The sequence below is a fragment of the Serinus canaria genome, chromosome 2 (genome assembly GCF_022539315.1).
Source record: "Serinus canaria isolate serCan28SL12 chromosome 2, serCan2020, whole genome shotgun sequence".
NCBI classification, from domain to species: Eukaryota; Metazoa; Chordata; class Aves; order Passeriformes; family Fringillidae; genus Serinus; species Serinus canaria.
In genome coordinates this window covers 109,168,528-109,194,805 of record NC_066315.1, presented here as the reverse complement: position 1 = coordinate 109,194,805, position 26,278 = coordinate 109,168,528, and the positions used below count along the sequence as shown (strand labels likewise).

Below are 26,278 nucleotides of genomic sequence, written 5' to 3'. Positions count from 1 at the left end.
TATTTATGTAAGACCTGAAAAATTCCAGCTCAAAGTGATTTTTGCTTCAGAATGGGAGGCTTCTGGAGTCTTAGAAAAGAGCAAAAGGAAGCAGATGGTTCACTTAACATAAAGCAAACAAATAGAAATGGGAATCCCAAAATCCACTAGAGGCAAATGTCACTTAACTTGCAAAGAGCTAGATGCCTCTTACCACTACAGAAGATTTATTAGTAATAGCTTTTTGTGCTCAGACATCTCTTTGTGATTTGGTATTTAATAGGGATGAGAATGACTTCTGTACTTCATTACTTTATCCTTTTTTATCTGCATTCAAAATGATCACTAAGATGACTGTAATGCCCTTGGATACCCCCACTCCAGTTTGCATTTCAGGCCTTGTTCACTTCCATCATTCCCCCACCTAGTGATTACTTTACTTCTAGGTTGGTCTTTGGTTTGTTTTTGTGGTTCCACATGATATGCCTTAACCACTGAGGCAAAAAATGTTCTGCAGGCCCCGTTTAGCTGCATGTGGATTATTGTCAGGAGATCAAATTATGTGCAAGTGTGGGGAAGCTTAGCTTCCTACCCAGAATGCACTGGCCATATTGTCAAGGGGAAGAAAATAAGTGGTATGCATTGTAATTTTAAATCCTGCTGCCTTTCAAGTCAGTGGCAAAATTCCTGGTTTCAGCAGTGCTGGATAGGGCTCTGTCATTAGCAGATGCAGCTGGAGAGGATGCCAAGTATCAGAGGGCAGCCCCCTCCCTCCACACTCCAGACCAACCTACATTAAATTTGCTACATGCAATGGAAAGGAATAATGTGCAAGGCATGCAATTGCAAATAATTTCATGCCTTGGATTTTCAGTGAGGCCCTAAGGTGAAGAGCTAATTTTTCACCTCAACACAGAGATCATTAAATTAGAAAATGCTGTATTTTTCCAGGCTCTTTGTGCTGAGTGTGTGTAGTTGAATTTCAAGCTGCTGATTTCAGAGTATACTTTAGGGCACCCTGAGCTGCAGTAAGATCTTGAATGTGAAGCAAAATTGATGTCAATGTAAGTTTTCTGTTCTGGAGGTTGGTAAAGCTGAAGGCTCAAAAATGGAATATTGTGTTGTTTCTTGGACAGGAACTTTTAGGCAATCTTATCCCCCTTCCTACCATAGGTGGAATGAAAATGAACAGGGTTGGGAACAGCTTTCTTCCAGGTGTCTTTAACATCCATTTTATGTCAAGGAGGCAGAAAAGGAAAGGCCAGTGGACATGTAGATATAAGAGTTCTCTATTCAGGTCTGAAGATGGAGTGTTTAGAGTCAGGACTTTTGTTCTTCCAGCTCCAGCCTTAAAAGCCAGGAATAGAGAACATTTTTACTTATCCCTTCCTTTCATATGGCAAGAACATATTAAATGTGAAGCATTTTCTGGCCTGTCAGATGTTTCTATCATAGACACAAGTATGTATTTATTTTCCTGTGTTTAGCTAACAACTTCACTGCCCACACCCCCCTGCTCACAGCAGAGGCAGGGAATGTTTCTGGAGAGTAAATCCCCATTATCACGCAGAGTTTGGGCCAGTTTAATGACATCAACACAAAGCCAGTGTGCATGAGCAAAACCTTATTTTTCAAGGGAGGCAAATTCTGGTTTTGGTTATTGAATTAGTAAGATTTAGTAGGTTTTAGAGAGACATAAATTAATCCTAAATTCCAAACATCAGCTGCACAATGGATTCAGAAGTGTTCCTCAATTAGAAAATGCAGTTCTGCCCACAGAAAATACATGTGCAAGTGAATGCACAGACTGCTTAAGTTTGGTAGCAGGAACATGTTTGTGATTCAACAACTGGCTTGATGTCCTAAACTAAATTTAGAAACATATTTTTCTAAGAAAAAAATTAAACCTATAATAAGCTGTGGGAGCAGGAGCTGAATGCAGTGCCTGAGAGCAGCACCAGCTGCTAAAGAGACCAGGCACAGGACAAGGCAGCCAAGCAGGCTGTGGCCAGCAGCCCAGGCATTGTGCCAAAAGAATTCTCCCCTGAAATGAGAATATTTGGGGAACAGATTTGCACTGCTGTACACATATTTCATGCTTATTACTCATGGTATTTCATATTAAGCTTCAATTTTACTGTCTCCATTAATAAAGCAAATCAGAAAGTGCATCCTCCAAAGGCCAGTCAAAGTTCATTTCTTTGTTTCTTCCAATGGCATATGCTACTTTGGTTTGATGATTATGGAGTCAAAAGGCCATGCCCCAAACATCACTTCTTATTTACTTAATCTTTTAAAATAGAGAAGCCTCACAGTACTGAAGTTAAAGGATTATAAAGTTCTATAAAAAAATTAGAGCAAATCTCCTTCAGTAGCAAAATATTCTGTTTCTATGAAATAGCTGAAGACAGGGTGTGGAGGTCAGGTTTGTTTGGAGTTTTTAATACCATTAATTTTTAAATTTTTTTTTTTTAAACAGTAAAAGTTAAGTTTTGCCTGAGACAGTGTTCATTAACAGACACCCTGCATTGAATTATTAGAAAGAATTTTGTTTTCCACAAACATGCTGTTAAGGTTTTAATGCAGATTTGAAATAAAATAATAAGCATTCAAATTTTTCAAACACAGGGTAAAATATCTTTACCGTATCTGAACCTACCTTTGAAAAGAAGAACCAATCATTAAGTGAATACAAAAAAAGCAATTCCTCACTCTAACTGTCAAGAAAACTGGGGCTTGTTTGTGTTTCAGTTGTTCTTTTTTTCAGAAGATCTATAACTTTGGCTATAATTTACCTGTGGAAGCAAAATGATGGAATCTGCAGTGGGCTTGCTTTTCTTCCTTTCCAAAGTGGAACACACAGACATTTTTAATTAGTTGAAAATGAGGAAGTTAATTCAGCATTGACCTCAAATGCTTAATGTCTAGGCCGTCATCTGTTTCTAAATGAAGAAGAATTTAATTTGGAATCTAACATAAAGTGCTTTGGTCCACTCCTCCTGACACACAGCCATGATGTATAATAATAAAAGGAAGTTTGGAGCACAAGAGAAATAGGAAGACTCACCCAAAATCCAAATTGTACCCCATAGTTTTCCATAGATCCTTTTTCAGTGGTTGCATCTCAACATCCCAGATCTGGCAGGAGTATGGAAAACTGTTTTGTGTCAACAAAATAGGCCAGCAGTGGTGGGAGTGATACCAGTTGTAGTGCAGTAGATGAAGAGACCTATAGTGGGAGGTTTAATTATGGTGACCATGATGATATTGTAGTAATAAATCTGCAAAGCTGGCACAAGCATTGCTCCAGTACTCCCACACAATGTTCCTTGTGTGCTTCTAAACACTTGATTCATAAGTTTAAAGATTTTCTCTGTTGGTGCTCTGGTGCCACAATCCTTCTGCACTGAATGGAGTAATGCTGATCTATGCCAGCTGAAAATGCTGCCCATCACAGTCACTGGAAAATGGCATTTTGTTAAGGGGGAAAGAAACTCCTGCAGGAATACCTTATTGAGATAATTTCTTTAGGACCATACACATAGGCATGAAAAATACTGAGTAAAATGCTTGATTGTTATCATAAAAGTGGAGCTGCCTGAGGCATAGCAAGGCTTGTTCTGAATGAGAGGATTGCACTGCAAAGGAGGAATTCCTCTTGCTTTGCATATTTCTGGTTCAGCAGTAAGTACTGCTATGCCTTTGTCATCACACATCAGTTTCAGTAATACATTGATTCATTCACCACCATGACCTGCAGGCAAAACCACTCTTGGGATGGCAAAGAAGGACATTGCTTTCTTGCAGTTTATGTTGTTTCTCTTTTGGAAGAAAAGTCAGATATTCAGACTCCTCCATTAGTACTGCCTGTCAACAAAGAGGCAGCAAAAATGATCAGTAGCTATGATCTTCTGCAAGGTGCTGGCCTCTGCAAAGAAATTGGCTTTCAGAGGGTTTATGTAGCAAGATGAGAATAAACATGTCATAACCTCTACTTCATTTCCCCTGAATTTTTACGTTTATTTTCTTCAGATTTTTAGCTACTCTAATTCTGGCAGGGGCATCCTATGCCCTGGCATTCATTATGCAGTGCTTCACTTTTGGGATCAGGCATGTACCAAATGAAGTCTCTTAGGAAAGAGCAGGTTTAGCAAACCTGTGCCCATGGTCCTGTGTCCTGAGTGACCTTGGGCTGAGAGCTCTGTGGAGGTGACAGAGGGAAGGAAAAGATCCTTTCATATTCTCCTGTCAGAGGCTGAAGAAATTGGGTGTTCCAAGGGAAACTTCCTTTCCTTTAATGGAAAATGGGGGCTGGGAGTGGGTGGGGACCTGTAAATGTTGGAGGTGGGGATTCTCAAGGTTGGCTACTTAAAAACAAAGCCTCAATCAATAAATTGTCACAAGGTCCAAGGGAAGGATCATATCATGCTGTGCTGTTCTTTAGGTCAGAGTAAAAGTCTGCCTTTGTTTTCTGCCTATCCTAAGAGGAAGAAATTCTGTATGAGGCCTGGGCCCTAACAATTCTCTTCCCTCTGCTGGTACAACAGGGAGGCAAAAATTTCCACTTGCCTTCTCTCCTGTTGTCCTCCTCTGCAAGGCAGAAAATGGTGGCTGAAGACTCTTCTGCTCTTCCCATGACACCTTTGTCTGGATTTGTACTGCTTTCTCCATAGGAAAAATGTCCTGTGTATTTTGTGAAATACACTGTCCCCCACAGGAGCTTTGCCAAAACTCAGAGGTATTGGCACAATTCCCATATTCAACCAGGCCCAGTCCTGCCTTTTGCAGGTCTGAAGCTGCTAGTAACCTGGGGCCAGCCACTGTTGGACATCTGATTTAAATTTGCACTGAGGAAGTCAGTGCTGGGCACACACTGCCCACTGCAGTCTTGAACTGGGCATCTGTGATATATTGAGACAACTTTCAATTAGTAGTGGTGGAATACCTAGCTCTCTAAATTATTTCATATATTAAAATTCTCTGGAAAAGGAAAGAGCATGACCAGTATAGCTTATGAATGATGATATAAAAGTTATGGTGGTGCAACCTAAGAAAAGAACAGCAGGAGCTATAGAGAAAGTTAACTTGCAAGGACACTTTCTACTTTAGTCCACCTAAAATGGGATTGCTCCATTGAATCATTAAGCTTTTTAATATTCCTTTATTCCTGATGGGAAAAAAACCACACCAAGGAGAGCACATTCAAAAATGAACTACCTAGAACCTCACTAAAGATAAGTCCCTTATCCTAAGGGCCACAGGAAGAGGTAAATGCTATCCCTTTCCATTTGGGCAGAGAAATACAGTCCTTTAGTAGAACTCAGCTTCTCTTTCCCAGGGACTGAGCATCCCAGTTAACTAAACTGTAGAAGTAGCTCATCCATGTGTCTGTGCTCAACCAGCAGCACTGGTGACCTCTGAAAGCTCATGCTGCACTTCTGCTACCACAGTGGATAATGAACTGAAAAGCTGACAGACTATGAACAGTGAGCATCTGCTTAAGTACTGCTCCAGCTAAAGTGGTTCTCCAACAGCTCCTTGCAACAGCCATACAATTCCTCTTCCCAAAGGAAGTTTTCTGTACTGCAAGTGCTGTGGCAGTGGTGGTGAAAAAAGACTCAAATGCTGCAATGTGGAAATACCAGCCTTTTTTTTAAGGTTAACATACCCATTCCAGTTTAGAGATGATGTGTCATTCTATCAGAAATGCAGAAGTCTGGGGTTCATTTATCTCTCTTCTACACAATAGCACCTTTTTTATTTTGATCTTTTTCCATGTCAGTTTCATGCTTTCATTTCTTGTTGAGCACTGACTGATGTCATTTTTGATGCCTGGTGACAACACTGATGGTGACAGTTCATTTCAGTGTTAATAATCTGAAAGCAAAAGGAACCTATGCCATTCTAATCTGAAACTGAAGCATGGCTTTCTTTTCTTGGCTCTATACCCTGTGTCAGGAGGACAATTGGAGATCCTTGAAGTGCTGGCAGCTAACTTTACATTTTGATAGGCGCTCTTCTAGTTTCCACATCACTGTTGGTATTTCAGGCAGTTTAGATGCTTAACTGGACTCTGTATTACACTCAATTTAACTCGATTAGACTGTATCAATATTTCACCACCATCTAAAAAATACTAGTTACATATTTTTATCAGAAGTATGAAAAAAAATTTTTATACTGGACTTCAAAGCAAAATCATCATTAGTACCTAGACTTCTGGCAGTGACATGTTCATTCTGGTTGCTTCTGCAGACTAGGAGCACTTCTTCATGTAATCTTAGGTTTTCGGGCCAGAAAATTCTACTCTGAGACTGATGTGCTCTCCCTGTGATGATGAGATGATAGACTCACAGCTAAAGCACAAGTGTTCAGCTTGGCTGGAATACCCAGCTCCAACTGAGCTACAAATTGAGTAGTATGTCACACAAGAATGGGCTTTCTCATTTTTTATACATTCTTGATTTAAGTAAGTAAAAGTGAAGAAAATAATGCAGAGAGAGTGGCAGAGAAAAACATAGTCTAGATCTGATAACAGAGTGGGAAAGCAATTTAGCAATCCCCCAGCTGCTCCTTACAAGAGGAGAAATAGTGGGTAAACCCAAGAACAGCAATTATGTCCCACTTGATTTTACTGCTAAGTCCACTCCTAAATTATCAAAACGTTTCCCAGTCTAAGAAATATCTGGCATGAGTTCTGTGATATTATTTGAACTTTACTTCATGTTTTATTTTTGCCAGCTTGCTCAAATTTGCATTAAGTACTTCTGGATAAAGTCTCAGGGGTCTTTCTGCTGGCTGTAAGTAGACCTCATCCATAAATCTAGTGCCTTTTCCTGCAATGTTGTTTTGGAGGATAACTAAAATTAAAGGGGAAGGAATCTGTCTAAAGATGTTTATTTAGTTATATCTATCTATATCTATTTAGTTATATCTATCTGTACTGATGGTTCTGGAAACCAGGTTATGGGACTGTCAATAGATGCATCATTTTAAGGAATACTATGAATAGCCTGGGAGGTGGAGAAATACCCATGCAGAGATATTATATGACAAATATAAATATATAGGTTATTAGACAAGAAAGGTTATTACAGAAGAAATCTTCCCCTTAAATAAAATATTGCTGTGTTTTATTTTAAGTATTTTCCTAAAGAGACTGTAAGATTCTAGCACTCATTTTTCAGGTTTCAGCTATGGGTCCAGTACAGCAAGTTGAAATTTCAAGTAGGTGTTAATTTTCTATTAATAATCCCTCAACATAAGGACTGGAAATTTTGTAGAACTTTATTCAAAATAGTTTGGAGGTAAGAAGACATGCTGCCACGTGGCAAACAGGTCACAAGGGTTAACATTTCTATGTACAAATCCGGAGATTGTGGCAAATGCTTTGCTTTTCTTACTGTGAATACTGAAACTCTGCTGACTTAACTAAAAATTTGGCTTTTGTTCATTCCACTGTAAGAGAAATAAGGCTTTCTGGGGAAGGTAGTATCTTTTCTTAGATAAGCTTTTGGGCAGAGAAGTTCTCCTGGTCTTGCCTTACAGTGCCTCCATGCTGAGCTTACAGCTGTAAGAGCACATCCTACAATATTAAAAGCAATCTTTTTGCAGGACTATAAATATTCAGTACTTTAGATGTGAAGGTCAGCCAATGCAAAGGATTACTGTGTAGCTTCACTTGGATTTCAGACTTAGGAAATTATGTAGGTCTATGAAACTATGAATTATGTAGGTATATTTTCTTTTTTTTCAAGCCTCACTAGTCTTGAACAGGCTTTATTTAGTGTAGTTCATTCAGCAGTAATCCCAATACAAACCTTAGCAACTGGAGTGGGAAGAAAGAATGTACAATGGAAACCAAAACTGAAGGTAAAACTCACATCCATCATTTGCAGAAATACCATTTCCACTACTGCTAAGCACACTGAGTCAACAGCCTTATTGCAGAATTAAGGGAAAATTTGGCCTACTGTGATATGCCAAAGTAATGTTTAGCTGTCCAGGCTTCCAGGATATTAGCTATAAAATTAAAACCTGGGTTAGACACTAGAGAGTTACTTTAATGTAATTAAAGCTAATAAAAGATCCAGTATTCTGTCAGAACAATGTGTGTCATCCAAGCAATTGGGAGAATCACCACTTATTAAGATTACCTGACATTTCCCATTACAATACTAGGTGTGCAGTTCAATGATAACTTCATGACCTTCAGCCCACAGGGATTACATTTACTCTTCTCTATGTCTTCCATCTGTGGAACTCTCTCAGAGATAATTACAGCCATTTTCAAGAATGAGAAAATATTTATCCTGTAAGGGTAGTTTGATCCTTAAGTATATTTACCATTGCTTTAAAAAAAAAAAAAAAAAAGGGCTCTGTGTTTGCTCTTGACAACAATATGTCATTTATACCCGAGGATGTAACACTGGATGCACGTTCACACAATCAAAGTATTTTATTTGCTAAATTCTGGTCTCAGTGCAGAAAGGAGGGGAAAAGTGTTGGGGCTGGAGCCTGGTGAGGGTTGACTGGAGCAGTGAAAGCAAGGGACAAAGGGAAAGTGACATTATGAGAAGTTTAACGAGCTGAGGCTGGCAGTGTGATGGAAACTGGCCAGGTGGATTAAAGAACTAGAGGTGAAAGAGGATCAGATACTGCAAATGAGAAATATGTGAGTTGAAACCAGGACCTGCTCCGGCCAATTATGGAACCTGGCTTTGCTCCCTGTGGGCCAAGATTTTAGGGGTTAGGATACTGATAGGAGTCTGATCATAGAGAGAAAATCTCAAATGGAACCATCAGTGAGTGTAACACTGATTAAATACAAACAAGGAAACAAAAGGCCTCCAGTTCTTGAAGCTACTCAGGTATCTGGAATCAAGAGACTTGTTTAGAAAGGAGAGATTAGGATTTGCTAGTCAAGAATGTTGAAACTGAGATGAAGGGTAGAAGACAAGACTGGAGAAGCAAAATCGTCAGGGATTTTGCAAAGGCAGAGCACAAGGTGTACACAATCTGGTCCTGGCAACAGCAGATTGGTGTCTAAGTGGGGCCAGATTCTGGACCCTTCAGTGGGAGCCAGGTTTCATGTGGCTTATCCTCCTTTAAATACCTTGCTCCATGCAGATGGTGATGGCTGCTTACCCTGGCAGCTGCTTCTCTGTGCAAAAGCTGAGATGGGCAGAGAACTCCCAGTCCCACAATCCACTGTGGACATAGCAGGGTGTCTCGTGATACAACTTCTGAGTTTGTTCCCAGTTAAAACTTTAGATTTTTTAAAAATTAATTTGCACAAAGAGAAGCTCATTATGTTGCTACGGTTGCAGAACTCAAGAACTTTACATGTTAGGTAACTCTAGCTTAAGGTTGCCTTTGTTGCAAAATCTCATCATCTGAAAAGCACTGATAAAAGTCCTATCTATCAAGAGTATTGTTAGGATTAATTGAGTTTGCTTTGAAAAGTGTTATGTGGTTTTATCATATGTTTCTATTTATTTTACTTTTGATTGTAGAATTAAATTAGTGGGATTCAAATGAGAAAAATATATGAAACCTTTATCTCCTTTCTTCTAAAGCCATATTACAGGCTACTGAAACCTAAAAAAAAAATAAAAATAAAGCCTGCTTTATTTTTACAAGTGAATGAATTTTTTTTCCTATGCTGAAAAAGTGGAAGACCATATGCAAATAGGCTTGCCTATTTGTTTGAAGACTTATCTGCATTTGAGTTTTCCTAACCTCAAAGTCGTATTGTAAAAGAAGTGTTTATTGACAAGAGCAACAAGCAATCCACATTTTTCAGTTTAACTTATTAAAAAAGGCAGTATCAAGAAATATGAAGTGAAAATGTGTTTGCCTTTCTGTCTCTTTTCTAATTTATGGGGAAAAAAAATCACGCTGACCCAGGGGCAGTTAAAAGCTGTTATTGTCAGAGTGGTTGATTTGTCAGTCTGGCAAGTACTGTATTATTGAAAGCAGCAGCTCTATGCATGTCACCAGCTTTGCATTTTTGGAATATTATTATTTATACTCTTTTTGCAGAAGTTTTGTTAGCCCTGTGGTGAGCCAGCACTGGACATGTGAGTTATTCTGCACACACACTCCCTGTCAGGATTTGCATTTACATGTTAGCACGCTAGCAGGGAAGCCAAGGCAATAGCACTTCTCTCTCTTTATTGGAGTACACTGAATTTCTGACACTTGTATGTATAAGGGATCAAAACTCAATGTAGCACAGATTTGCCAGGGCTCTCTATTTTCACAAACTATTGCTTTTTTTGTGGTATTTTGGAGGTGGTAAAGGAGATGGGGAACAGAAGGGATCAGTGACACTTCTGAAGATGCTTCTATGAAGACTGTTTTAAAAGAGCTGTGTGTGCTGTCCCTCTGCTGGCAGGGGAACAAGAGGCTGGGAAGTGCCAGTGAGCCTTGCTCTTTGTACCACAGTCCTGACAATCTGCACCAACATCATGTTGCTCTGGACAGTGATTCCTCTGTAAACTACTCATTTGCTGCTCAGAGCATCAGTCAGAGCAAAGAAGGGTTTCTTCAATATACAGGTTATGCAACAGCTCATGGAAAATTTTGTTAGGATGTACTGTCCTCAGAGGGTTACTAAATTGCTTCCCTGATTAAAAATAAAATCAAATATATTTTTCTGTCTCTTCTTTTGTGAGGAAAAAAAGTGTCCTCCCAGTACAGACCTTGACATAAAACTGAGACATAAATATCTCTGGTATATATCAAGTTGAGGATCACATTAAGGACCTCATACTTCCTCTTTTCAAGCCAACACATAAGCATACTTTTGAACCTACTAAGTATTTTTCCATGTTCTGATTTCAACAATTTTGCAGGTAATGTGCTCAAGACTTAAATAACTTCTCCTCTAAAATAAATTCAGAAGAGAAATATTGTTAGAGGGATGATTTATTTCCTTTGACATATACTAAATTAAGATAGTAGGAGTCAAATTCTAGATGAACGGATTTTTTATCTGCACCTTGGTCATACTACTTGGTAAAGGTAAATTATAAATAGTTTAAAAATGGTTAGTTAATACATCAAAAATTTAGTATATTGTTATGATGACAACAGTATATGTTCCAGGTAATTAGGTCAAGCATGTCTCTAAATGGTTAGTTAATTGCTAATGATTGTCTTGAAACCAAAGTATTTTTTAAATAAAATTTTAAATAAATAAGCCTTTTTAGTGTAAACATTATATAGGGAGAAACAGGAGGTGCTGAGTAACTAACCCAGAATATTTTAAAGATCTCTGTTTTCAGTGGAACAACAATATATTTAATTTCTACATTATTTTAAAATCAAAGGCATTTCAGGTGAAAAGAATGAAGAGAATGAATCTATTAAGAATGAATCCCAGGTATATAAAATAAACATGATATTAATATTCTCCATCCCCAAGAAAAAGGAGACTGGCTTCTTTATCCTTGGTATGGCCCCTAGGGAAAATGGCACAGCTTTGCCATTTGAACATTAAAAAAAAAAAAAAAATCCAAAAAAAAAAAGCTTAAATCCCAGGGGAATGTGTGAGAGGCAACATCTAACCCCCTGGAACCAGGCTCATGGTTCATAATCCTACCAGTAGGGCTGAAGCCTGAGCCTGCTCAGAAAAAGCTTGACAAAAATCCTGCCCTATTTCTGCATGTAGTTGGAGTCATGAAGACTGAGGTAAACACCTTATTAAGGATCAGATTTAATGTCTGAAATGTATGGCAACTTATTCATCATACAGGGACAGGTGATCAGTGTGCTGTTTAAAGAGATGTGTAATATTTAGAGGAAGCCTCCTTTGTGTAGTGGCCAAGAGATTAGAGTTCATATGCAGAACCAGGAGTCCTGGTTGCAGCATCATCCTCAACTCCTTTAGCCTGCCTGAGAATTCCTTCTCCACTGGAGTGCCCAGACTGCACCTCAAGCCCCATCCCTCGGCACATCACAGTGTTTTGTAGGGCTATGATTTGCTCTGTACAAAGATCCCCCTTCAGCAGCACAGCTCCAAACTTGGAATTCTGACCTCAAAGCTGCCTGTGGATTTTGTGTTAGGGAGGAGCTGGAAGGGAGCCTCCCAGGGCAGAGCTTCTGAGAGGGACCTGAGTCATGCTCCACTCTCATGTGCAGTCTCTGTAACCCCGTGGATTGTGCATTCCTTCCCGCGCAGTGGCACAGCTTCAGCGTTGACTCCCACCGCAGCTTTGCTTGGAGCCTGGTTGCTAGGAGATGGCAGCTCTGAGTTCAGGTCCCTCCTCACCACAGCCAGCAGAGACCCTGCATCCCAGTTTCTCCGCCTCTTCACCATGAACAGTGACAAGTAGCCAGAACTCTGGTCTCCCACTTCTTGGCCGTGTGCTCCGAAACACGTGGGCTGGTGTGCACCGAGGTGCACCAAGCTCCCCTGCTGCCTCCTCCAGCCAGGCTCTGCCTTCTGGGCTTTGCCAGGAGCTCAGTGCATCTGCTCTGCAAGAGACTCCCAGTTAGGGCTTCAGTGCCCTGACTAGAGGGGCTCTGGAGGACATGTAAATCCAGGGACAGCAAATCTGAGGGTTCCAGACAGCAAAGATAAGGAGACCAATCCTGAGACACTCTTCTCAGCTATAGGAGACAGTCCTGTTTGCACTGTGCCCCTAACACAGTTTAGTCCTTGATAGTTTTGCAGAAGTTCTGCTGTTGAGCTCTGTGAAAAAAAAAAAAAAATGAGGCTCTGAGTGAGTCTATGGCAGGAAGTATCATTCAGTTTTCGACATAAGGAGGCAGAACATCTGAGTCTTGAGAGTGGTAAAATTTTGGACTATGAGTTAAGCTATGTTGCCAAGATATAACTTCACTGTGTAGCATGTGAATATTCTCTGAGAAAATAGTACATTTTCTCTCATAAGAGATATCAATGACCTTTGGAGATAAAAGATCAGTGATAATAAAGTTGGATTCCTGGCAAAAATACCTTGCAATTCTGGCGATTTGTTTAAGATTATTATTACTTAAGAAAATGCTTAGGAGACCACTTTGGCCAACTCTCTTAAAAATGCAAAGTTTTGCCTTAGCTCATAATACTGCCCAAGAGGCCCCATTCTTATTATTTATGGAATTAATTATCTGATGGTTCAGAGTTCCATATTAAATATTAGAATTTCTGTTAATAGTATATATCCCTCCTCCTGAGTTATTGGTGAAAGTCTCTTTCACCAATAAATACCTGCAAGAAAGGGATGTCTTCATCTAAGAAAAGCTGATAGTGTCTTTTTGAGAACTGAAACCAACAATTGCTCTTAATGCATACAGGATTCACAGCCCTATTTACTTCAACACTGAGACTGAACACTGCTTGAAACTATTTGATCTAAGTAAAAACTATAAAAAAGGTTTCAGAAATTTTATAGAATTCCTAATAAGTTTGGTATATTTATGAACCATAAAAGAGTTGTGCAGCAGAGATATGCATAAAATAGCAAAAAATCCTACACATAAGGGAGATAATTTTAGCAGATCTTTTATTTTTTCTGTTAACTACTCTGAAAAGGTCCTTTGAAAACAAAACTTCCATAGATCCATTTTATTTGAAAACACTGAAATATGTTTTCATCAAAAAGTATAAAATCAAACCCATTAAAAAGTCAAGAAACAAAGAAAATGTTCAAATACATACAGACTAGATCCTATTTTGTGTCACTGAGGTCCCTGTGTCAGGATGATCAGTCACACAGTGATAGTTTTCCTTGTTTCCAACTACTAAAATGCATTAAAGCTTCTCTTAATGCTTTTCTTTATTTCACCTATGTCATTAATAAAGTTGCTACTGTGGCATTCTGTGATCTTGAATGGAGGTGAGGTACTCTAAGCAGTAGATACAGTCAGTACAGATGGGGAATAATATATTTTCACCTGAAGCATCTCCTTTCAGGGAAAATTGAAGGGCTGTTGTGCTAAATTCTGTTAAATATTATGCAGTCATCAAAGAGGCAAACAGAAAGGACTGAGGAAAGCTCATGGTCTACAAACACGCTGCTGTTAAACAGATAACAACAGTATTCAAGTCACTTTTGTGAAGGCATCCCTACTTTATGGCCTTTGTGTGGAAGGACACTCACTCAAACTTCTCCAAACATAAGAATGCAGTTTTATTCCTTTCTTCTATTCCTTTTGTCATTTCTGAGACTGACACATCAAAAGAAGTAGATGGTGCATTCTGTATTGGTTTATCTTATCAAGAAATATGTGATTCTCTGACTTGTAAGAGTCACTCCAGTACTTAGGACATGGCTGTTTCTTGTCCTTTCCCACTGTTCTGGACAGAGTTGGATTTTGAAGAAGAGCTCTTCAGGGTGAGAGGGTAGGGTACATGTTCTCCTTTGAGAATCAGTATAGCTGGTTTGCAGAGCACAAAAAAATGCATATTCTCAGATTTTTTAGCAAACCTGTATTCTTGCTCATTTCCATTGTTTCTTTTATGCTGATATTTGGTAAATCAGAAACATATCTGTGCTTGTTTATCATGCATTATACTTTTGTAAAAGCAACAGATGTAGAATCTTAACAATGGAAAAGACCTTCATATGCAAAGTGAAATGTAACCATAATTCCAAACCTTTTCTTGTTTTTTGCAGGATGAGTCTGCTCCAGCTGACAAGCAGTGCAAGCAGGAGCCAGCCCAGGTCACTTACTCAACATCAGCTGTTTCCAGCACGCAGGAGGTGTTGTACATCAACGGCAATGGGACCTACAGTTACCATAGTTACAGAGGGCTCGGAGGTGGGCTGCTAAATCTCAATGATGCTTCTAGTAGTGGTGAGTTTCCTTACAAATTGGGGCTGTATGTATATGTGCTGCTGTGTATTTCCCCCTGCTATACTGAAAGCTAGTCCATGGGGTTCAATAGCCATAGGCTATTATCACATAATGAGCAGGAGCACAATCCTGCCAACAGCTACTGCTGAGCAAAATACTTGCTCCCTGCATGCTGGTCTCTTTCCATCTTCAAGGGACTAATACACAACTGGGCAAGACTGAACCATAAGCCTCTAAAAAAACTGAGTAAAAAAAATGCCAGGTTAGATCTTCAGTCTGTTTGCATAACTTTATAGGACCCTGTCAATACTGTCCTCTCCTACACTGATCACAAAAGGAGGCCATTAGTATATTTTTGGCTCAAGTTTCAAAACACTCAACTCCATATTGTGTAACACAAATGAATTGACACAGATTTGTCACATTGGTTCACCAGCTACTTTAATTTGCTGCAGATAAGGATCTGGCAGAACAAGTGTTAAATAAGAAATCAGCATATTCATTTATACCCTACACTAAAAATGGTAAGGTGTGAGAGAGACATACAACCTCATGTGTCACCATGAGGTTGTATGTCTCTCTGAAAAGAACAAGTGGTGTCATTTATTTATCCTTTCTTCTTACTTTGGCATGCTTTTGTAACATAAAAATGTAAGCAAATTGTAGTATTTATTTGAAATTATCCCTCATATTGACTTTGTACAAATGCAGAGCAATACCCTTCTGATACAAAGCGTATTGTCTCTCTGTCAGTAAAATGTGATTCCTCTGGAAGCCTGAGGTTTTATCGACTCCCAGGACTGTATTTAAAGAAATGTCTCAGAGGATGGAGAAATCCCTGGGGTTTTGCCCTGGCTGATCCCTGTCTGGCAGGTGAGAGTGCCAGTCCTGGCAGAGTGGCTGACTTAGGCTAGATGATAATTGCTCAGCTACAGCCTCTACATTCGGCATGCTCAGCAATTTTCAAAGTGCTGCCAGGGCTGCAGCCTGCAAGGAGTTATTGGAATGTGGTGTGCTGAGGACCTTCAGTCACATATTCTTCCTCACCCCCTGCCTGCAAAGTTCTCCAAAGTCTGTTGATGATTTGTGCTAAGTTTTCTAAAGTCTTTAAATAGGTAATACTTGAGTTGTCAAAAGTCTTTGACTCAGTGTGAATGATGATTACAATTGTTTCCATACCCATGAAAGGCACATCTGAGGCACTGAATATGGTCTCTGATCAAATATTTTCATAACAAGCTGTAGAAATCTGGGTTTGTTTGTGAAAATGCATGAGAACTTTAAAATTGTCTTTTACATTATGCCCAGAGAGATCTGAACCAGTTCCCACTGAAAACAGTTGGCTTTTGCTCTTTTACCCAACTGAGAGGAGGATTAAGCTCCCCATGTGTTATTTGTCAGCAAAAGCCATCAATATTGTCCTGGATTATATAATCTTAAACTGTGAGGAATCACAACTGTTTTGTGTACTTGTTTTTCCCTTCAAACTTCTTGTAATAGGATCCATTTTCATAACTGGCATTTTGCAATGACTTGTGGGGTTTAGGCAAAAGTATTCAATGTCGCTTCAACATGCAATTTTAAAAAATTATGTACAAATTAAATGTCTTCTGTAGCATCACAGGAGAGGTTTGTTGGGAACAGATAATAAGCATCAGCACCCACCATCCAACCACCCTCACTTTTAGCCATCAATTCATTGTGGCTTCTGATTAGAAGCCACATCTTCTTTGTGCCTTTAACATAGAGGACTCCAGTGTTTTTTTCACAATTAAAGCTCAAGACAGATTTGTATGCAGACATATGCTCAAACATTTCTTCTTCCTTGCTTTTCCCTAGATGCACTGGACAATTTGTCTGTATGTCCTTTTACTTTGAAAACCCAGTAAGCCATTGCACTTCTCCCCTATGGTTGCACAGTTGGAAGGTTGTGCAAAGGTGCCTGTCTTCTCCACAGGGATCCTACATGAGTCAAAGTACGTAGGATCCGGGAATCAAAGGTCTTTGTGTAGCAGGACTTGGAAAACAGTTGTTGATGCTGACAGTCTAGTTAGGCTGATGATTTGTGATCCACTTGCCATATCAGGAAGATCATTAGGAAAGTTGTGGAAAGGGAACTCCATTCATTCCTGCCTCACTGACACAAAAGCAAAGAGAAGCCAACCTAATTACCTCTCAGAAATTAAGAGTAAATTGCTCTGGCTCTGGTAGCTGGTTTCCCCACAGGAGGAGTGGGAGGACTCTGAGGCCAGTGAGATCTGTCAGTCCTCTATGATGTGTCCATTGGTAGACAAGAGCAGTGGTTGGAGTTGCAGTTGACAGGGATAACCATTGCCCTCCTGACAAACCTCATAGGACCCTTGGTTGCAGTCATTACACTGTTTCAAGGACTCTTGTTCCAAACATATGCAAGGCTGTTAAAATGGTTAATGAGATACTTCTCTGGAGAACAGGATGTTTACTTGTGAATTGTTTTCAGGAGCGAAGAACTAATTTAAAAGTGCAATTCCTTTTCAATATAGTAACCTATCAAATGTTCTTGTCACATTTACAGATGTTCTCCTAGTGTAAAAACAAATGGGCACCTCAGTCAGAATGCATGTATACACAAATAAGGTCTGGTTTTTTGTATCTGCTAAAACAGAAAAAAAAGAAGTTGCAATAGCTGCAATAGCAATATCAAACTCACTGCTTGATTACCAATTTCTGGACCTTCCCCCACAGTAATATGATAACTAATGTCCAATTAACTCTCTGTCTAGTAGTCCAGCTGATGTAAGTATTTTGTATTCTGTGACTCATTTAATTTGGCTGTTTCCTCCATATAAAGTTCACCCCTACTCTGACCTTACAGACTTAGCTATCTGCTCGCCCAACTGTTTGGTGGCTCTGGCTCAGGGACCTCTCTCTGCCTGCTGTTGCAGTGCTTCCCTCCTCATGGGGAGGTCAGTCCTTCCACATGGCTAATTACAGAGCCATAATTAGCTCCTCACACAACTGCACGGGGCAAGCCTTCATGAAACTGCTCAATATGAGCAAACAGAATGTAGCAGCTTGTGCAATGACCCCTCCTTTTTACGGGCTGGCAAAAAAGCGCAGAAGGAAAAGGCTTGGTCTTACAGAACCAAGGTGTCCTTTCCCCCTCCTTTTAAACATTTTAGGCCAATCCAGCTTGGTTGGAAACATTCACCAAGCAATCTGTGGGTTGACAAAGTCTGTGTCAGCCTGTACATGGGCTGGGGAGAAGCCTTTGGTTATGTTGTGTTTGATTTGTTTAGATGGTAAAGGAGAGCTACTCTTTGAGAAGGATGGATTTCCACAGCTCCCCTTTTTTAAGGTTTATGCAGTTCCTGTTAAAGAACTGAATGGAGAATCTCCAAGGTGCAATAGCTCAGTGAATGTAAACAAATTTGTCTGACAGCTCTTAGCCAGCCACAAAGGCTTCAGCTGTCCCCCTTCTATCATTCCTGGACTGAGCTCAGAAAAATGTCCAGCTTGAGGGCAGGAGGGTGAGGACAGGAGATAATGTTGGGAGCAAAATCTCTTCATACCACCAGGAGCTGTTGAAGTCCCTGCATGCAGCCTGAGCACCTCCTGAAGGAGTGGGATTGGCTTGTCTCCCCATATATTTCAGGCCAATGTGTTGGTGTCTGCCCTCTCCTGATGACTGTCAGCTCTCTCTGAAATCACGCTGGGCTCCTTGGAGTCATGGTCTTTGCAGTTGCTTCATTTCCTGAAGTCCATTTTCTCTAGGAGTTGTGGGACGTGTTTCTGCTGCCATAGCTGGGTTGCCTGGAGGTGATTTGGGACTTTTTCTTCTGCCTCATTGTCTGGTTTTCTAGCCAGAAATGTCAGTCAGTTCCTTTTGTGTGTGTAAGCAGAGGGTGTTTCAGACTCGTGTTGTGCTGGTCACGCAGAATATGCCCTCATGTCACAGTAAGACAAAGTGTTGTGTCTCCATTTCTCTCCACAGATCTGCAGCCTACCTCCACCACAGCCACAACTCAGCACTGCATCCCAGGCACCACGAACGTCCAGTCCCCTTCCAGCTCAGGTGAGTTCTTTGGCTGAATCCCATTATGTTCACACCATGGCAGATCCTGGCCCTGGCAGGCTTCTCTTTCAGCCTCCTCTCCCATGCCTGCTGACCGTGATGGCCCAGCTGGTGGCTGAGGGACTTCCCTGACACTGCTCACCCCTCCCTGCTGCTCGCTTCCAGAGGCTATGCCCTCCAAGTTCTTCCCTGCTTTAGCCAGGCCTCCTACCCATGTGCCAGTCAGCCTTCCTGGTCCTTTGCACCCTGGTTGTGCAGATGGAGAAGCCCTGCTGAGGACAGCGGGGTAGCTGGGGGAGCCTCCCAGGGCAGGTGCTGCTGACCTCCAAGGATCAGCATGGCCATGCTGGTCTGCAGCAGGGAGAGGAGTACTGAGCACTCTTGTCCACTTGTTAATGAGATAGCACAGAAGGAAGGCACCTCCTTTCCACATCCAAAAATTTGTTCAAGCTGTAACCTTCTGTAAAATCTTGGCACTTGCATGATTGATGGTGGTGATAAACTTGGTGATATTCTTGGTGGCAAACTAGGGGGAAAAACCCAACAGATGAGAATATCCAATATGTAGCTAGTTTTTAAAGTGTTCAGTGGGTTATTCATAGGTTGGCATGCCAGGGTGTGGTAGTTAAATGGGGGTTTTGCTGTGGTTCCTCTCTCCAGGTCTTCTTTATACCATACTCTTGCACAGTCTTTTGTGTTCTCAGTGCTACCCTGATGACATCAAAGTGGAGAGAGGGGAAAGAGAACACAGTTTGTCTCTAACACAGAGCCTGGAGCATGAAGAAACAGATCAAGAGTGTTAGATATAGGAACCTGGGACAGCATGTTTAATCCTATTTGAAAACCCAAAAGGAGGGGTTGGGAGAAGTTAAATGGTTTGATCTGTATTTTGGCAAAGGGGAACTTCTCGCTGGAAAATGCTGGCTGAATTTTCTGTTAAGACCTTCCCCACATTCCTGTTCCTCCTTCCTCATCCACTTCAAATTGTCAAACATGTGGCATAGGCAAGTACTACTGTTCCCACTGCTGGGATGGAAATGGAATGTTCCGGGCAGTATCCTCCTTTCCTAGCTCTGTGCAGAGCTGAGGTGACAACTGTTAAGGCAACACAGTATACAGCCCATAATTAATCTCCTGTGGTGGATAGGGAGGATCTCATATAATCCTTTAATCACAGACCACTGTGTTTCCTGATCACTGAAAATGAATGATGGCTGTAGGCATTTCTGTGTTTTTCATATCACTTTCCTCAGGCAAGACAGCATTTTTTCCCTGCTGGTTAAAGTAGCAGAAGATATGTCTTCCAGAGGGAGAGGTGTAGAAGGGAGAAAGGAGTTTAAAAGGTCCAATTCATCAATCTCTGTTTTCTTGATTTCTCCTGGCACTTGAAACAATACTTCTAGGCACATCTGCTCTGTGTTTGAAGGCAGGAGGAATAGAAGCATTGACAGATACGTAATGTCACAATAAAGCATTCCTATTACAATAAATACATCTGATTAGGAAAGAAAAGGTAGCATACATTGATAAGTTTTTTTCTATTTTGTTTTATTGCAGTATATAAGGTTTGCAGTCAAACCTCTAAAGCCATTCATGGGGTAAAAAAAAAAAGAGAAGAATAGGTGCCATAGAAAAGTTACACACAAGAGATTTCAAAGTATGGGCAAATGTATTTTCTGTAAATAAGTGTCACTGCTTTTTGCATTATCACTGCTGAAAAAGGTTGCTTAACTATCAATGAACATGTAGATGCTTAAGCACATGAAGCTTTTAAAAATTATTTTTTATTCTACATTATTATCTACAGTAGTGATAACCATTTTGAGAGTCACTGACACATTTAATATTCTTTCAGTACTTGTTAATTATAAGATTGGTAGCTACCCAGTGACAACATACAATTCTTAAGGGAGTTTTGCTGAGACAGTTGATAGTGTCTAAGGGATCAGTATCAACACATCTACATCTGACCCATATTTTGGAATTTCATATAAATCACGTTGGTAATGAGTAGTGCATGAGGCATTAACTAGTTCCATTAAAGTCTTGTAATTTACAGAAAAAGCCTTTTGTTCCACAGTGTATTTATTGGCAGACATTTCTAGCAGCTAATTTGATGAAAATGTTTGTCTAGTGCATGAAGAGTGGGTTTTTGGAGTTTTCATATTCAGCCTGATGTGCTTCCAACAAGAACAATTGCACCTCACGGGGGAAATTAGGTCAGTGTAACTGGACAGAGATAGTAAATCAAAAATATTCCCATGTAAAGTGTCAATCAGGTGACCTAAAAAAGAGGTAGATGAGCAATACTTTAGTCTTCTGAAAGAGTATAAAAGAAAGGGTTTGTCTCAGCAATTTGTTTAATCCACTTCTTGTGAGAATGCTGTGCTGTTAGAGAAACATGGAAGGTGACAATTTCATGTTATAGCAATATGCACTAAGAGAAAGAAAAAATGGAAATAAGTCTCCTATCTTAGTCTCTGTGATATATGCTTAGTCTTTGCTTGCTCAGCAGACATTGGGGAACCTGATAATAATGTTTGCAATCAAGATTTTTAATAGTCCTGAAGTACTCCAGAATAGGAAGCAGTATGCTAAAATGTGCAGTAAAATCTTGGAGGAACACGACACTACAAAATTCATTGCAAAAATGTTCAGATTTCTGTCTTTATATACACTTTCTCATTCCTGTGAGGACTGGCAGCTTAATAAATGATGTTAAGTAGACTAAAGAAATAGTACAGATAGTTACTAAAAGACATGGTGGTAAAGCTGTTCAGCTTTTTCCAGATTTAGTAACCTGTAGTGATGGCTTCTGGAGATAGATGTACATAAAGTGTCCTTAACCAGCTATTTTAAGCCTTCAAAATAGCTGTGATTTATTTTTCTGATTAAAGAGATATGGTAGGTATAAATAAGGTTTAGGTTTTCTTGTTTCAGTAGCTGTTTTGCATAAAATTACATGGGAAAAATCTACAGTACAAGAATGCACTTACAGGTTGCACTTATTCCTTAGTTTTTAAATTACCAGGTATGACTGATGAAGCTACAAATAAATTACAATATTTTAGTATTTAGCAGCCTGGCCCACCTTTGAGAATCTCTAATACTGCCAGTGAGTGTCTATCATAGCTATTAAAAGCTGAGACCAATATAACTCATCCTGGGACTAATCTCTGAGTGAGGTGTTCTCCCAGATATAGAGCTTGGGCTGTCATAGGTGAGCTTTAGAGGTGAGATGTAGGGGTCACATAACATAATTAAAAGAGCTAAAATCCTTATCTCCACATGAAGCATTGGCTTTTTTTTTTTTTCTGTTCAGTTCTCTGGCAGTTTCCCTTCCTAAAAAGGCATGGGTGTTCCCAGTGTCCCAAAATCATAACTGTGAAAGTTTTCTCTCTGTGTGTATTCCTTAGTTTTTTTCCTCAGAGGGGTTTTCTTTGAGGGGGAAGGAGGACAGTGCTATGAGTTGTTAAGTAAAAGGCAGAAGTTGGGGAGTGAAGTAAAATCCCATTTTCCTAGTAAATTAAAAAAAAAAAAAGCCCGCCAAGTAGTTTGAAGAAGCTGGGTATGTTAAAAATTTGAGATATCTTTTCTTCTTTGTATACAAGAGCTCTGACATAACAGAAATCTCCCAGACAAAGAGGATTTTTGGGTTGTGATTGTTCCTTGTGTATGCCGACTGCCATGCAGCTTTTTCCAGTACCTTCAGGATGCAAAGATAAATATTCTGAAGAATTAAAGAACTTTCTTCATGAAAGTTAATCCAGACATTGAGGAATACAGAGCCAGCCAGATCTTCAGACTGTGTAAATAACTGTGACCCTCTAGACTTGTGAGCATTTATACTGATTTGTGCATGATGGGTATCTGGTCTTCTCCTAGTTTTCCTTTCAGAGCAGTGCACCATCAGTTTGTGTAAGGAAAACCTGAGAGGTATGACCAAGCACACTTCCATGTGTATTTTACTTATGAGTGACATAAATTGATATCCTATTCTGTCACTTAAAATCTGGATTACCAATGAGAAAAGCCCTTCAGTTACATTCCATAAAATGAAATGACCTGCTGGAGAAGCTCTGTTCTGCCAGATATTGTGTGTGTGTGTGTGTGTGTGTGTGTGTGTGTGTGTGTTTTTGGCAGTGACATGAATGAAAGTCAAGGAAAGAACATAAAAGTTAAAGTAGGTTCATATGGAGCACAATGCCCTCAATATGTCAGTGGCAGCTTTTTCACTACTGCCTCAATAAATGTAGAAGTCTTTAATGGCTGCTTAGAACCATTCAGCTCAACTGGCATTGTGATTGGTATGCCATTCTTCTTGTGCTGGATTAAGATTTGAAGATTTGACTGTGAAGAAACTCAGAGGATGTTTTTAAATAGTCATCATTTCCCTGCAGCATGTGGTCACACCAAAAAAAAAATTCACAGAGGTAATTATGCTTCATTTATCCTCAGTACACTGGAAGCCATTTAAAAGTCAGTTCAGTTATACTGGTGTAAAACCAGATAATACAAGTTGTAAGGCTAATTGCTGCTCATGCTAGTTGTGTAGTAGGAAATCAGATCTAATAGGACCCTTTCTATTTGAATAGTTTCTTTTTATAGTCCCAGCTCTGCTTTTATTCACTCAAGGGGAAATTTTTCATTAACTTCAGTTTTTGTAGGGACATGGCAATCTTCACATTTTTTTGTGGTCTCACCTGTACCTCTGCACAGATATATAAGAATGAAAATTAAAGAAGGTTTATGACCAGATCTTCAGCTTCTGAAAATCAGACATCTCTTGCTTATGATTGCAAGTCTGGTTTTGAATCTTATAAGTTTTGTGAGATTATTAGGAGAGCCTCCACAGTATGAATTAGTGTGTTCTGTGATCTACAGTTGAATAGGATAAATTTTAAAATTATTCCAGTCTTTGCTGGAAAATCTTGGCATTGACATATATTGTACTGATCAAATTGAAGAGTGACTTTTTTTTTTTGTAGGAAAGCAAGATACATTGCTTTGGATATCTTGATCCCAATTTTCAGGAGAGTATTAAGATTAGGGTCAGGGTAATCTGCTCTTCTGCCTGCTGGAAGTATAGATTTGCTACACTGCCAAAATAAGACAGCAATATTTCCCAGATTTGCTTAATAGGTACAGTTGCCATCTATATCCTTCTATATACGCTAAGAAAAGTCCTCAGTTCAATTCTACCTGTCCAAATTTGCACTCCAGGAAGAAAAAAAAAAGTACTAATTGGAAATTGCAAACACTTAATTAAAGCACCATGTGTCTTAGCTGGTTAATAACTGATCAAACAGCCAGGGAAATTCCACACAAAGCCGAAGTTCATGATGGCAGATGTTTTGCCAGTCACAGTAACCTGCAGACTGCCCTCAGGAATGCTGTCTTCCATATGAAGTATTCATGGTCTTGAGAATATTTTTTGAAGACAAGTGCTAAGCATATTGCTGTGAGCTGCCAATACAACAGCATGATGATTGCTGCAGAATCTCTTGTCAGTGTTCTGGCCTGACAAGATCCTTGCAATGTGTTGCCAGCTGTATGCAGCCCTCACAGATGATAGTGTGCTCCTCACTGTGGCAGCCAGATTGTCACCAGCCTAATCTCATTCATGAGCAGCTATTTATGTAAGTGATCAGACAGCGTCAGGCAAGTCATGTGGATGACCATTTATCTACGTCTGCAAGGGATTCAATCTGGCCACATGCTGATTGAAGCATAAAATGGGAAAATAGCTGTCTAGAGAGCATAAGTTGGATTTTCTGTGATAAAAATTGTAAGTGTGCATATTGCCATGAAGTCCACCATGGCAGCTGGAGCTCGGGGAGGCACAGGAGATGAATCTTCTGCCTGATCACCATCGTCAGATCCCAGGGCAGGGTTTGGGGTGCAAATGGCTCACACTTTTGGAATATGCCCCTGGAGGGTAATTTTCTGCTGGCAGTGGACTTCCCCCTCATGCTCTGTAAGTGGGGTCTGTGATACATAAATATAAATTGCTGTTGTTCCTGTCAAGGCAACTGGTAACAGAACAATTATTGCTTATTTCTGCTACTTGCACTCAGCTGAGAGCAGGTCCTACTGCTCTGCATTTGTATCTACAAACCTGTGAAATGTCTCTGGCAGCCGATCTGAAGCTTCTTTTCTTTCCCTTTGCTGTCTGCAGGTCCAACAGATCTCAGTATGAAGAGGCAGTTAGCAAGCAGCTCTGGATCCTCCAGTAGTTCCAGCTCCAGGCCCCAGCTGAGTCCGACCGAAATAAACGCAGTGAGGCAGCTGGTGGCGGGGTACCGAGAATCAGCCGCGTTTTTATTGCGCTCTGCAGATGAACTGGAAAACCTTATTTTGCAGCAGAACTGAGTCATGTGACCTTCACACCGGCCTGGTCTTATCTCAGAATTTCCACTAATGACATTTTGATTTCCCAGAGCACACACTTCAGTTACTGCACAGTCTTTTAGGAGAGTTAATTACCATAATGCCACACTGTTCTTGATCCATAAAGTGATGTGTTAAGGTGCTTCAAGTGAACTTCGACCTCTGGTGTTTCCGAGGTACTTTACTGTGTCCAGGCTATTGCTTTTGTTTTAGTGTGTCAGCATAAATATCGAAAAAGTGGCTAGAAATTAACTCATTCTAACAAGTGGAGGAAACAGAAGATGCTGTGATGGCTTTTTAAAACGAGTGGTTCAAGATCCAAGTGCAATATTAGTGGAATGTGATACTGACTCATTGGACTTAAAGCTGCAGTATATGGCAAAACATTGCCAAATGTCCTGTTGCTACAGGGCACAATTGCAATTAAAAGGATCTTGTATTTTAAAAAAATGTAATTTTTATAAAAAACGAAACAAAAGATTTTTGTTTTCATTCAAGATTTTTCATTTTTACTTTGGTAAACTTTTTCACTGGTCCTGAAAATGTTTTGAGGAGATATTTTAAGTCCCCCCTTCCTCTCTTGAATCCCTGGCTGTGCCCTTCTCCCCAACTTCATATTCTTTCTACAACGAGTAACTCTTGATGCTGGATAATTTCCTCCCCTGTGTACTGTAAATTGTCATCTATGGAATACCTTCCAAAGGAAGTATGCATTTCCTGCATTCATGCCATTCTCAACTCCATTCTGTAATATATTGCAGCTTTATTAGCAATTAATAAAGAGTTGAGCGTTTTTTAAAAAAGACATATCGTTGAGAAAAAAAAAAAGATGATTTGATTTCTTACGGTGAGCTCATCTGACTCCATGATCACTGCTGCTGTCTTATACAAGTCCCTCTAGTTGTGATTGGATGTAGATGATGAATGTTAAGAGGTTGCAAGTGACAATCTGAAAATTTGCACTCTTGTGTGTATTTATTTTTTTTCCTTAATTTAAACAAAATTCTTAACCAGGAAGGTCATTGACACTTCTGGTATAATTTGTAT

At 39.9% G+C, this 26,278-nt stretch overlaps 1 protein-coding gene across 4 annotated transcripts in view; it reads left to right on the top strand.

Moving 5' to 3' along the window:
- Positions 1-25,463, top strand: part of NOL4 (nucleolar protein 4) — a 192,256-nt gene extending 166,793 nt beyond the window's left edge. For 3 of the 4 annotated variants that reach the window (XM_050970991.1, XM_050970990.1, XM_050970989.1), the window contains 2 exons: positions 14,607-14,787; positions 25,020-25,463. In XM_050970991.1, coding sequence (XP_050826948.1) covers positions 14,607-14,787; positions 25,020-25,213 — 375 coding nt within the window. In that variant the 3' untranslated portion in view covers positions 25,214-25,463. Of the gene's footprint in view, positions 1-14,606; positions 14,788-18,760; positions 18,842-25,019 lie in introns of all 4 variants that reach the window. The other variant, XM_050970987.1, reaches the window with a different exon arrangement.
- Positions 25,464-26,278: the final 815 nt, after the last annotated feature.